The 12,356-nt window shown below is 44.8% G+C and overlaps 1 protein-coding gene across 1 annotated transcript in view; it reads left to right on the forward strand.

Moving 5' to 3' along the window:
• SNCA (synuclein alpha) overlaps nt 1-12,356 on the forward strand; it is a 757,071-nt gene that overhangs the window by 694,689 nt on the left and 50,026 nt on the right. Inside the window, exon 5 of the mRNA XM_069630568.1 lies at nt 5,043-5,135. Within this exon, the coding sequence (XP_069486669.1) occupies nt 5,043-5,135 (93 nt within the window). The remainder of the gene's footprint in view (nt 1-5,042; nt 5,136-12,356) is intronic.

Below are 12,356 nucleotides of genomic sequence, written 5' to 3' on the forward strand. Positions count from 1 at the left end.
ATTTTGAAAGAATTGCACCCAGCCATGCCCTTCTCCATCCTCCTTGTCTTGAATCATTACACATTTTGAATGCAATTTCGGATTATTCATACTCACTTCTCCCCCTAACATGTGAGCATTAAAGTCTCCCATCACACAGACATCTAGCTTCTCTTCAACTAATAACCAATTTGCAAGGAGTTCATGAAGTGCTTCTTGTATTGACTCTCTCAATACTGCTCCAGGTGGGTTTTACAGACATACCAATAGAAACCTATCCAAGCTCCCCTTGCCTTTATGCGCTATTTCAACAGCAATTATATGATCCACTTGACTCACATTGATCTTTCTAGAGCTAAAGACCTTAGATACCCCAAAACAAAGACCTCCATAGGACCGCCCTCTTTCACCTCTTTTAGCAAAGATCTGATATTCCTCAAACCCATCCAAGAACAAGGAGTTCATTGCCAATGTTTCTTGAAGACAAATGCAGCTGTATCCAACTAACTGGGTCATCGGCCCTTTTTCAGTTAATAGGTGAGCAAAGCCCCGGCAGTTCCATGACACCAAAGATAATTTTCATTTACATTCTGCAACCATAGGTATTACCTCAGCTAACCATTTCAGCACCAATTGGACATCTATCAGCTCCACCTTCCTCCCAGTGGGTAATTGAGGCCATGAGGCATTAGCATTGGAGGATACTATTTGCGTCTCCGGACAAATGGGATCACCATATTTTATGTCTGCGTCTACCTCAATATCCACAGTCCTCTACTCATCTTTATATGTCCCTGATAACTGGGCAGTAGATAAAAATGTACAGTGCAAAGCTGACAGATTAGGGTTAGTTCCTGTCAAAGGTTCTAAAAAATGAAAATCATCAGAATGGAGTACTCTTAATTGGGGTACTGACAACATTCTCTTCAGGAATTCCGAGCGTGAAAGCCATTTGCATTCACCACTTTGATACAAACTTTTAATAAGACAGATGCGATTTCCCCCGACTTCGTCACCCTCTTTATTGGTTTCAGATGTAAAAAATGCCGAATCTGGAGGTTTAACTTGGGCATTCGCCACCTTAGGTGTATTTGAGGGAATAAGATCTTCCTCGGACAGGTATTCATTCATCGAGGTTTCCACTTCCATGGCCTCATTGGGGGCTGCCACATCCTCCGGTATCAACCAACTGGTCAAGCGACCTTCCCCCAGAGCATTCCTTTTTTTAGCACGTGCTGCTCTATTTTTAGCTTTCTTTGAGCGAAAGAGAGTCGTCCCCGGCTCTGTCAATGGTGGCTCACTACTGTCCACGCTTATCTCCACAGATGCTTGCCGGGTCGTTCTGCTCTGTTTGCGTGTAGATATTACATCTATGTGCTCCGACGGTGCTAGATCTGCGTCCAGCACTTGCTGCTGCTACATCTCATTCGCAATCAGCATGGCTTCTGACAGGTTGCTTTCCACCTCTTCATTAGCAATCTGTTTTTGTGCATTATCATAAGTCAATGTATCAGTGTTTGCCAGAATACGCCCAGACATCTGTAATAGAATTTTTAGTGCAAACTGCAGCGACGCCACTGATGCTTGTATTTCAGCAATTTCCGTAGCCCCAGGATAGTTGGTTATAGCTCTCTCAGCCTCAGAGCCAGCGGTTGTATCTATATTTAGATTAGGTGAAGCAGATAATCTGCCCTTGGCCGCCACACAAGTAGATGGATCAGAGAGATCTTTGGACTGGCTCTCCATCTGAGGGATAACCAAGCTCGCCGCAGGCGCTGCTAGTTGCGGAGTAATGCCCCTCTGTATGCTCAGGCATAATTCTAAAAGTGAAATATTATCGATATCTCCAAAGTTCAGCAAACTGCCCAAATTAGAAGTGTTTATCTTTGTCACTGTGGGTGCCTCCAAGACCGAAGAATTAATTTCCACTGAGGGGTTCAAAGGAAAGAATCTGGTAATCCTACTTTGATCTGTAGGAGTGCCCCTCTTGGGTTTACTCTTTTTACCCTTTGATTCCTCTACAGTGATCACCATAGCTTTCTCCTTTTTCTTTCTTCTTAGATTATATTTATTTGTTGGCGCCATTTTTGATTACCCCAACTCTAATAGGAGTACACCTATTCCCCTTTGATCCTTTTTGAAAAACACTGATAAATAAATGATACCACGTATGTTGTGCCACACAAAAAATCAACACATAACCAGATACTGCCGCAATTAACCAGAGTGAGTACTTTTGTAAGCTTAACTCATCAAGCTCTAACAATATCTTTAGTAAGCTTCACTCGACAAGCTCTATCATGTCAGTATCAGGGCTCAGTATCATTATCAGAACTCAGGATCAAAGGGAGTATGTCCCCACAGTCTCCTGGTTGCTTCCTTTTGATGTAACTCGGTTTCCCCGCTTTATTTCGGGAACTGGTTGAAGTAGGTGGAGCGTATTATTGTGCCTGATATAGAGCTCAGCCTGCACTGCAATAAAGTAAAGGCGACGGTGGCAACTGTACCAGAACTACGTAGCACACCGATGCTTACGAGTAAATGAAGCTGGGGAGGCGTGTTATCCTAACAAATGTAGGACTCAGCCTACACAATGTTTTTATTATAGTATCCTTAAACGTTCCAGATTATTTGGTGCTCACCGGTACCTGTACGTACCCTTAGCTCCTAGTATCCTGAGCAAGCGTCATCTGGCCACCTAGTGCCGCGACCTCGGGGGCAGCTGCGACCGGACACTTCTCCCGCGGAGATGCTCCTTGCTCCCCGCTCCCGGCTCGGAGCTCCCCATTCCGGACTCCTCCGGCTGCTCAATCCTAACAAATGGAGGACTCAGCCTACACAATGTTTTTATTATAGTATCCTTAAACGTTCCAGATTATTTGGTGCTCACCGGTACCTGTACGTACCCTTAGCTCCTAGTATCCTGAGCAATCATCATCTGGCCACCTAGTGCCGCGACCTCGGGGGCAGCCGCGACCGGACACTTCTCCCGCGGAGATGCTCCTTGCTCCCCGCTCCCGGCTCGGAGCTCCCCGTTCTGTACTCCTCCGGCTGCTCAAGCCACTCACGAGCTCCTGTGGCACGTTGCCTCAGTCAGAGGAAAGGACCCACGCTCCTCGTCCTCACTCCTCGTTCCGCGCGTACAGCGTATGTGTATGCATACTGCACACTGCTCTGATGTGTCAAGCCGCACCTCAGCTTGTCAATACCGCAACGAAGAGAGGCCGCCTCTGGCACTGTTCTACTCTACGTTGTCTCGCTCCCAAGTCACACTGTCAGGGGTGTTGCTAGTTCAGGAAAAGATCTGGGGTTACACTAATGTCAGGACTGTTGGGACTTTCGGGACTCAGGGCTACTAGCCTTTTTGGTTGTAACCCCTGAGTTTCTATCCGGGCCAACAACCAAAAGACCCAGGGCTGTAGTCCCGTCAGCCCGCCCTCCCCACACCCTCCTAGCAACGCCTCTGCAATACCGTTGCCTCTAAGCTATCCTCCGAACTCTGGCTTGGTGTATTTTAGAATGTTGGTTTCTTCAGACTGCGTCTTCTTTTTTACACCTGTTGGTACTCTTGTTCAGAAGAGACTTGCCTTGCATTTTGGTGCCGGACCTCCGAAGTGGGTGGGACCAGACTGATATGCAAAGGGGTATCAATCGTCTGTGAAAGGTACAGTGAGCTAAAATGTGGTTGTATACCTGCGGCACCTTCCCATAGCACAGATTATTGGCCGTGTTTGTTCTCGGCAGAGGGGCTCCCAGACCTTTTTTTAATTCTTTTTACACCCAGCTTGTCTATTTTGTACTTGTTGCATGAAAGCATGTGAAAAATATAGTTAGTGGAGAAATACCAAAGCATGCCGTGAAATCTGCTGCAACTATCTCAACACAACAGAGCATGTTCAACACAGTAAGGCATCCAGGGGCATACATATATCATATCTCATAGATATCTGGACAATCAGTTCTATCGATTTTATTTATAGCCAGGTTCCTCCCACTTCTAAGCACTGTTACTATCACTGAATGATGTCAAGCAATTTAGTGGCACTCAGGTTCTCATCTTCAAATGGATGAACTGCTGTCTAAATTGTATACTGGGGCTGCAGCTTGCACACAGATATGCCATTTCGACACCTACATTGCTGTGCAAGCTTACCAGCACTGATTGGCCCAGGCACCAATGGAAAAGTGGACGAAAATCACATGCAACAATATTGTTTGATTTCAGGACAGACTGTTTGAGTACTACCCAAAGGGATGTTTCTGGTAAACTAGGTTGTAAATAAAGAATTGAACAGCATCTTTGCTTAGTAGCATTCTTTAAAACTAGTGTAGTAACTTAGGAAATTGGCCCACTCTGACAAAAAAAATTGGCCCATACTAGAATCATGGCCAGTCTGAACATGTTGCATGCAGTGGCTAAAGACTGTGCTGCACCAGACACAAGCCGGGATCTCGGTAGGCCCGCCCCATCATTGAATATGAACAGATTCATATACATTTAGCGTCACACATATATATACAGAGATCATTTTGTGCAGAAGTTAATTTTATATAGGGAAAAAACTAAAAAATCATCCAGAACCCAGCGAAGTTACTATCTTTTGAATGAACGGTCAATCAGATGCCCAATGGTAAGAAAGCAACTGCCACCCGCTAATCCCTTTCAACAAAGTTCAAGATAGCAAAGAAAAGCTCTCTAAAAGATATAACTTTTTGATTGGTACATCACACCCTACTGAAACGTGGAACTAAGTCTCTCTTTGGTAATTGAGCATCTAAGTTCACAATGTGTGATTTGCATAGTTCATTACACAAAATATTGGTTGCTCATTATGAGGTTATCATTCAAATTGTGAGCCTGACATTTTGCCTTCAAACTGACATCAAGCCTCATGAGTGCTTTATTTAAAAAACTTGCAATACGTTGCTTTTTACCAGCTTTGGGCTTCTTTTTTCAAACATTGCCCTTAAATGTGCACAGACCTTTTATGATATATTATGTAGCTCATGACAGAACATTCGAGTAAACTGACCACTTTGCTATTGTGTCTCCCTTTTTTCAGAATGATGACGGCTTCATCCACGAGGGAACGATGAGTAACGCAGACAACACCCTCGTGGATCCAGACAATGAGGCGTACGAGATGCCACCTGAGGTAAGTCTGCTCCTTCCATCTTGTTTGATGTCCTGAAGATACAGTTGGAAAGACAAATCCAAGGCCTATTTTGAAATGTACCTTCTCTTACATCTTGAATCTCAACATAAAGTGGTAGTACACAAACACACAACATTTGCAGTTGGGACAGTGTGAATGGAGACAGGCAGTCAGAGACACCAGGCACAGGAAAGAAGCATGTCTATGAACAACGACCAATGTACATAGAAAAATAGGTTTGGGTCTATTTGACCTAAAACATTTGACTTAATCACATTTGATCGAATTTATTTGACCTTTTTTTCTGTGACCCCGCCACCCTCCTCCCACTTTCCCTCAACTTAATTTATACCCTTACCCACCCCCATATATTTATTTAATTACATTTGACCGAAAAAAAGGTCAAACAAATGTGATCAAATGCTTTAGGTCAAATGTTTTTAGGTCAATTATGCTAATACCAAAAAATACAGTTCATCCAAGAGCAATACATAGACGCCTGCAGCCACTGGGGGAGCAGAAGCAGAATGCCCATTGGAGCCTGGGCCTTAACGCTGGGGAAACGTAATCCTTCCATAGGAATGCGGGCAGTAGAAAGGAACATATATTGTGCCTCTTGGGGGCATGATAAGCCTGCAGGTGTGTGTATGGGGGAGATGATGTGCCTCTAGGTGTGGGCATGGAGGGGAAGTGGCAAGGATGACAGGACAATATGCTTCTGAAACAACCACAAACCTCTCACTGCTTTTCAGTGCCAATTCTCTTATCTAACAAATGTTCCTCCTGTTGGGGGACTCCCTGCTTCTAAAATAGAATAGGATGGTAACCCTAAAATGAATAACTTAACAATGACAGGAAGCACATTTTCGCAGTCTTTCTGACAGGACCCCTTTGTTCTCCAATAGGTGGGATTCTCAATTGTCCATGTTGCTACCGAGTGGAATAGTGGGCTACTTGCGCTGGTACAACATACTTTCATCGACAGACTTTCTTTTCAATGTGTTTTTTAATGAACATTTTTCAAAAAAAAAGCTCTTTGAAAAATATAGAGGGAGGTGCGAAAGTGCATATAATGGATGGGGGGTCAGGAAAATAGAAAAACAATAGGGTGTGGGGGCTTTGAGGGGGAACCTCAAAAAATAAACATATTCGATGAGTTTTTACATTGAAAAATATTCGTTAAAAAACCCATGGAAAAAAATTTGTTGCTGAAATGGAATAGAACTCTTGTGCTGTGGCCTCATATTTGGATGTTTTAGATGTCAGTCATCCCCAATCAAGTGATTTCAGGAATTTGCAACAACTGAACGCATGAAGACCAGGGTTTGTACATTTTGTCCGTTAGTGGCACTTACCAACCACTTATTCGCGAGTACAGTCATTTACGGAATGAAGATCCACTTCTCCAAATTCCTCCCTCGAATCCTGATTGACAGGAATATGTTTTTGATGCATTACTATGTTCACGTGCCAGGCATAACACCGGATCAAAGCACACACCATGTCAGAAGCGGATTTTAAAGCCAGTCATTATTTCATAAAGCTTGCAACATTATGAACCCTTCTCACTTCTGATCACTACCTCCCATTCCAATTTCCAAAGGGACAAAAGTCACTGCTAATAGGAACCCCCTCCCGCCCGTCAGTGCCTAATGGCTCACATTGTAATAATCAGTTTATACAGAGCAACGTGAGGACTCTCTGCTGCCCGGAGCTCCTTGGGACATTGTCCTGGCAGCGGGACATCTCTACCATTCAGAACGGGTAAGGTGTCCTGCTGCCAAGACAATGAGCGTGCTCAGCAGGAATTGCTCAGCACACATTGTCCTGCCAGAGGGGCACTTTTGCCGTTGGGCACCCTCTTTGAGGTGCTGAATGGGAGAAGTGTCCCAATGACAAATGTCCCAGTCTGGCTCTTAAAAGAGCTACGGAGGGGCAGCTTGACCACCCCCTTGCGACTCTCCCGCTTGGTACTCCGCTGCTTGGAGCCATTTGCACACAGCAAAACATACCTTAATTTTAATCAGCCAGAATCTTGTAGAAAAAACCTATCAGCACGTAGACATATAAGGTGCTGTGCAGAACCCACTTTTGGAGATGTATGGCATTTAAAAATCTATACCAATTATACTTGGTCACCCACTGCACTGCATTAACCAATGGTTTCTGCCGTTGAATGAAAGGAAAAATCAGGCAAATTGCTGACATTCCAGTGAATCTGGTCCTTTTGGCCATGGCTTTATAGTTCAGTTAGGTCAAGTCAACGTAGCCCAAAATTTCAGGTATGAGGGGGTGATAAAGTCTGGTCTGCTCAATGGACGTTGCGCCACTGTTTCCATGTGTTATTGTAAATGTACATATAAATGTTGTGTGCACACAGTTTATGTCAGTGGAGGTGCTGGGTGCATTTGTGTGTGAGTGAGAGTGTGTGCACGCATATGCATGTTGACTTTTGTGTCTGAATGAATGATAAATAATGCATTGTTTGTATGTTCTAGTGGAATGAAGTTAGTGAATGTTATGTTGTGTCACTGGGTGCATGGCAGGCCGGCTGAAGATGTGTGGGGGCCCAATTGAATTTTAAAGATGCGCCACCAGTCTTATGAAAGTTATAACAGAGCGTCAGCAATGGACTCTTGTGGTGTAGTAGTTTAGTGTTATCCCTAGGGATTTAGGTTGTTTGACCGACATACAAAATCATGGTGGAATTAACTGGAGTCCTTTCTGCTGCAAATCTGTTTTTACCTTGGTACAAAAAACCAAACCCATGTCACCTCAAACTGCTAGTGCTCCAATAAACCCCCCCACTTACCTTTCTCCATCCGCTGCCTCCCCAGTAACCTGTAGCGTCAGATCCACCCCTTTTACGCGGGTCGGATCTGATGCTGCATCGTCCCTTTTCTTTTGTTTTGATGAGTCCCCTGCCACCAACACTGAGGAAGCAGGGGACACCCCTGCAACCGCCGAAGACAAACATTTCAATATCTTCAGCTTCGAAGTAAGGTGGTGACCGAATTTATTTTAACAATTTGGCCTAAAACAATCCCTCAGAGCCACCATCCGACCTTCCCTCACCCGACCCCTTTCCTTCAATTGTCATGGTCCCCCCACCCAACATTTTCAGCAAAGTTACTCCACTGGGCCAAATGTCGGTTTCTAACACACAAATGTTATGCTTGTGATGTTTGGAAAATGTTCACCGGTGTGCTGTAAGGAGCGCTACATAATGCACCTTTGTGTTTCACCTGGCCAGAAAGCAACAAAGTGGGGCAGTTCTGGGTGCAGTGATACTGTCTGCACAACACATTGACAGAAGTAAAGAGGCGTGATTGCAATTCCACAATCATAGAGCAAGGGGTTAATCTCTGAGAGCAGCTTTTAGGAAACCTCATAATGAACAAGCATTGACAATGCCAACAGTTTGGGCTATTGTGTAGGCATGGGAAAGGCACTTGCCAGGCACAGCCGTAGTGGTATTCTCCACCCATTGTTGGTAGCAGGTTCAAAATGGTGTGGGTACCTGGGAATCTTATAGCAGCAGTGCTTGGAAAAAGCTTAAAATGTATCCACATGCCAAAAATGTTGGCTTTGCCAATGCTGGTTTTAAACGGGACTTCAGTGGCTTTGCCAATGCTTGTTTTTAACCGGACTACTGTGAAGGACACGCAGAGTGATTATAAATCAAGTGGTTAAAGAAGGTGTGGTGAGGCATTTTTATTACACCATAGCGTTTCTACAACTCCAATTAAATCATTAACTCTTACAAGACTGCTTTGAACAAACACAGGCAGGCACTTTGAATGCAAAGCCTGATGGTAAGGCTTGATTAAAGCAAGCTCAAAGAGTTCTCATGAGGAGGTGTTTTGGGCAGGCAGAGGCAGGAATCGGTGGGAATGGCCATAGGGATTAGCATGGCCATGGGCAGCCAACGGGTGGACACATAACCAAACAACACCTGAACACTATGGGCCTCATCACGAGTTTGGTGGTAACCCTTAAATCCGGCGGTCGCACTATTACCGCCAGATTTAAAGGTCTGCCAAATCAGGGCTTTGGCGGATTTCTCCCCAGCTCTGAGCTGGGGGGAAAACCGCCAAAAATTTGCATTATTACCGCCGGCGGGAAATCCACCGGCGGTAAGAGCATGAAAATTCCCCATTGAGCCCAATGGGGAATGGGCATTCCCTAATGGGCTCAGTGGGGAATGGGGAATTCCATTACCATCAAACCCGTGATCCGGCGTAGGGTCCTATAGGACTCAATGGGAATGGGGACCATGGAAACACGGCACCATCTCGTGATGGTGCCGGTGTTTCCACGTCTGCCTGCAGGCGGATGGTGTTAAACCCGCCAGGTCAGACCTGGCAGGAATGACACCTCCGCCTGCAGGACTCGAGATCAGGCGATCCGGAAACAACGGTAATGACGGGTTTACCGCCACCGTTATTTCCGGACCGCCTGACTTGGAATGAGGCCCATTGTGTTTTTAGCTTGACAAGAAGACACTGTCCACTACCGTTACATGTGTGAAAATGATATCTGTGAAGAAACCTCCCCTCTGCCAGTCCTGTTTCCTTTTAGCTGCATTACCCAAAATCCAGTGCTGCCACTGTTTACCAAGGTCCCTTCCTTTATGACTTTCTCTGTTTGGTTTACAGACTTTTTCCTTGAGCAGCGATGTTCTAAGGCCTCTTTAGAGACGCACACACTGTTTGAGCCTCCCAACAAAGCATTGTGTCTGAGGGTCCTGGCACACCAAGTACCCTGTTTTGCTGAGTCTCCTCATAGCGCAGGCTCGGGGGAGCGAGAGGAGGGCTTTCACTGGATATTGGCATCTTGTTGTATGCTTCTAATGCAGAACAATCTGATGTACCCAGGTGGTGTCCATGTACGGTCATGGCTAATGACTCTCTTAGACAAGGGTTACACATTGGTCCTGTTTACAAATGGTGTTTGGGATGTGTGCCTAAAATCAAAACTGAGAGAAAGACTGTTACGAAGTTTGCATAAGTTAATGAGGTGCATAAACTGATTTACAGGGTGCCAAAATGTTTGACAGTATGCACCCCTCTGATTGGATCCTAGGTTTTAGAGACAGGCCCAATATTCCATAAATGTGGAGGGTCTGCTCCTTCACACCTGTATCCAAATCTGTGGAGGCAGATGCCAACCTGACAATAGATCATTTGGCAACCCTGACTGAACACCCAGTTACCTTTCCAGAGTGGGTGAGGAAACACTTGTGTACAGGCGAGTTATAAATGCCACATCATATCATGTCATATGATAACACTACTGTGTACGCAATCGATGACACTACTCTGTGGCTCACACTCTGTGGATGGTACCCACTTTGTTGTTATGCCAAGTAGGGACACCTGCACTATTTATGTCGCCAGAGTGTACTCTCCACCATAACAGAGAGGATTACACCACAACTTAAACTTCCCTTGCTGTGAAACGCTGGCAGGATAACAATTCTCCGACACTCTACTCACTGAGATTGAAGTTGCTAATGCTACATGGCCCGTTGTTAGGATTTCCTGCTTAAAGAGTCCCAAGTTGAGTACAGTTATCAATGATTGTGCTTATGAAGGTTTCAATTGAAAGCTTTTGTTGTAGGGGAGGTAGGCCCTCCCGGTAAGTCGTGGCATAGTTACTAGTGATAGAGTTGCAGTGGTTGCAGGCTGTGTTGTCTGTTGGGCCTCTGAGCTTTGGCATCAACAGGGAAGGAAACCTTGGTGTACAGGTGCTTTCGGGGTCACAGCAAAGGGTTGTCAATTATTGCAGAGCTTAGATGCAATAACCGCTCAAAAGCATATGTGTGATAATGATTGTATTCATGTAATTGCATTGTGTGTTGGAAATTAAAAAAAAGAGCATTGAAAGAAAAAATATTGCTGTGTTTTTTCAAGTGAATTTGCAGTGTGCATATTTCCTGCACCATCATTAAGATATAAAGTTTTGAAATACAGTCTGTATGTGTGACCTGCTTCTTAATTCAAAATGAAAACCATGTTACCCCTTACCTTGTATACTCCGCTCCACTCTAGAAAACAAGGCCTTGCCAGCTCGACAATTCTACCAATAAGCTTTAATGTATCCCATTTGCCTACATCAGGAACTACACTTGTTCCTAACCTATTGTGCCCAGGAAAATCATTGACATCTGGCAACATTTTGCGTCCTGCGACTTGTAGGCCCAAACAAATAATTGGAAAGACTAAACACAGAATGCAAAGAACCAGCGGGCAAAACGGAGGACTAGATGTAGTTCACATACATGACATTTGTCTATTTGTATCGTCATCCACATGCCTTTCTTTAAATATTATCTCAATAACCTGTTGCAACTAGCACTTCCCACAGCCAGCCTTTCTCTATTTCCCAGAAGAGGCATTTCAGCCTCAAAAGCCCGAAGCAACATCTAAGTCTCACATACATCCTGATTCACATAACTAATTAAGAAAGGGGAAATTATATAATGCACCCATATGCGTTTCTTTCCAGTAAAGGAAGACCTTGACATGTGTTGTCACTTCTGTGTTACTGTCACGACTCGCTCCCTTCGCTCCCGTTCCCACCATTTGGGGGCATGATTTGGGGTTTATTCCCTACTGGACTTTTCCTCCGAACTTTATGCTACAGTGCTGTGATGATTTGGGAGCGCTAAATCCCTATTTTCCCAGCTACTTCCCTTCCGGATCCATTCCAGGTTTTTGGCAGCCAGCATGCTTCTTTAACCAAATGACTATGCTTCCCAGAATGCCTGGCCCACTGCTCCACCTCCACCCTTGCAACACAAGGTTGGGTGGAGGATAGGTAACAGCTGTGGCGGCAGGTGCAGCAATCAGCACACCCGAGGCGTGTGCTTGTTAAGCAGCTTTAAAAGCCTCAGTCTTACTTCAGTCCAGCGCTGGTCATCGTTTGCAGTGTTCCTGTTTTTGACTAGTCCCTGGTTCCTGATTCCTTGCCTTTGTACCTACTTCCTTGTTCCTGTTTTCTTGTTTCCTCCGCCCTGAATTTCGGATTCATGCGCTAATTGATTTCTGCTCCCTTGATTTCTCTTTTTGTCTTCCTCTGTTTGCAGGCAGCATTTCTCAGTGCTTTCCCTTTTTAGATGCAGCCCAGTTTGTCTGTGTTCTATATTTCTTTGACTCTGTCCTTTGCTGCTGTTACCCATTTGCCTTAGCCTTCCTCTTAGTTTAGTTTCCTGTCTTT

Source organism: Ambystoma mexicanum, chromosome 6q (assembly GCF_040938575.1).
Source record: "Ambystoma mexicanum isolate Mex_15411 chromosome 6q, UKY_AmexF1_1, whole genome shotgun sequence".
Lineage (NCBI taxonomy): Eukaryota > Metazoa > Chordata > Amphibia > Caudata > Ambystomatidae > Ambystoma > Ambystoma mexicanum.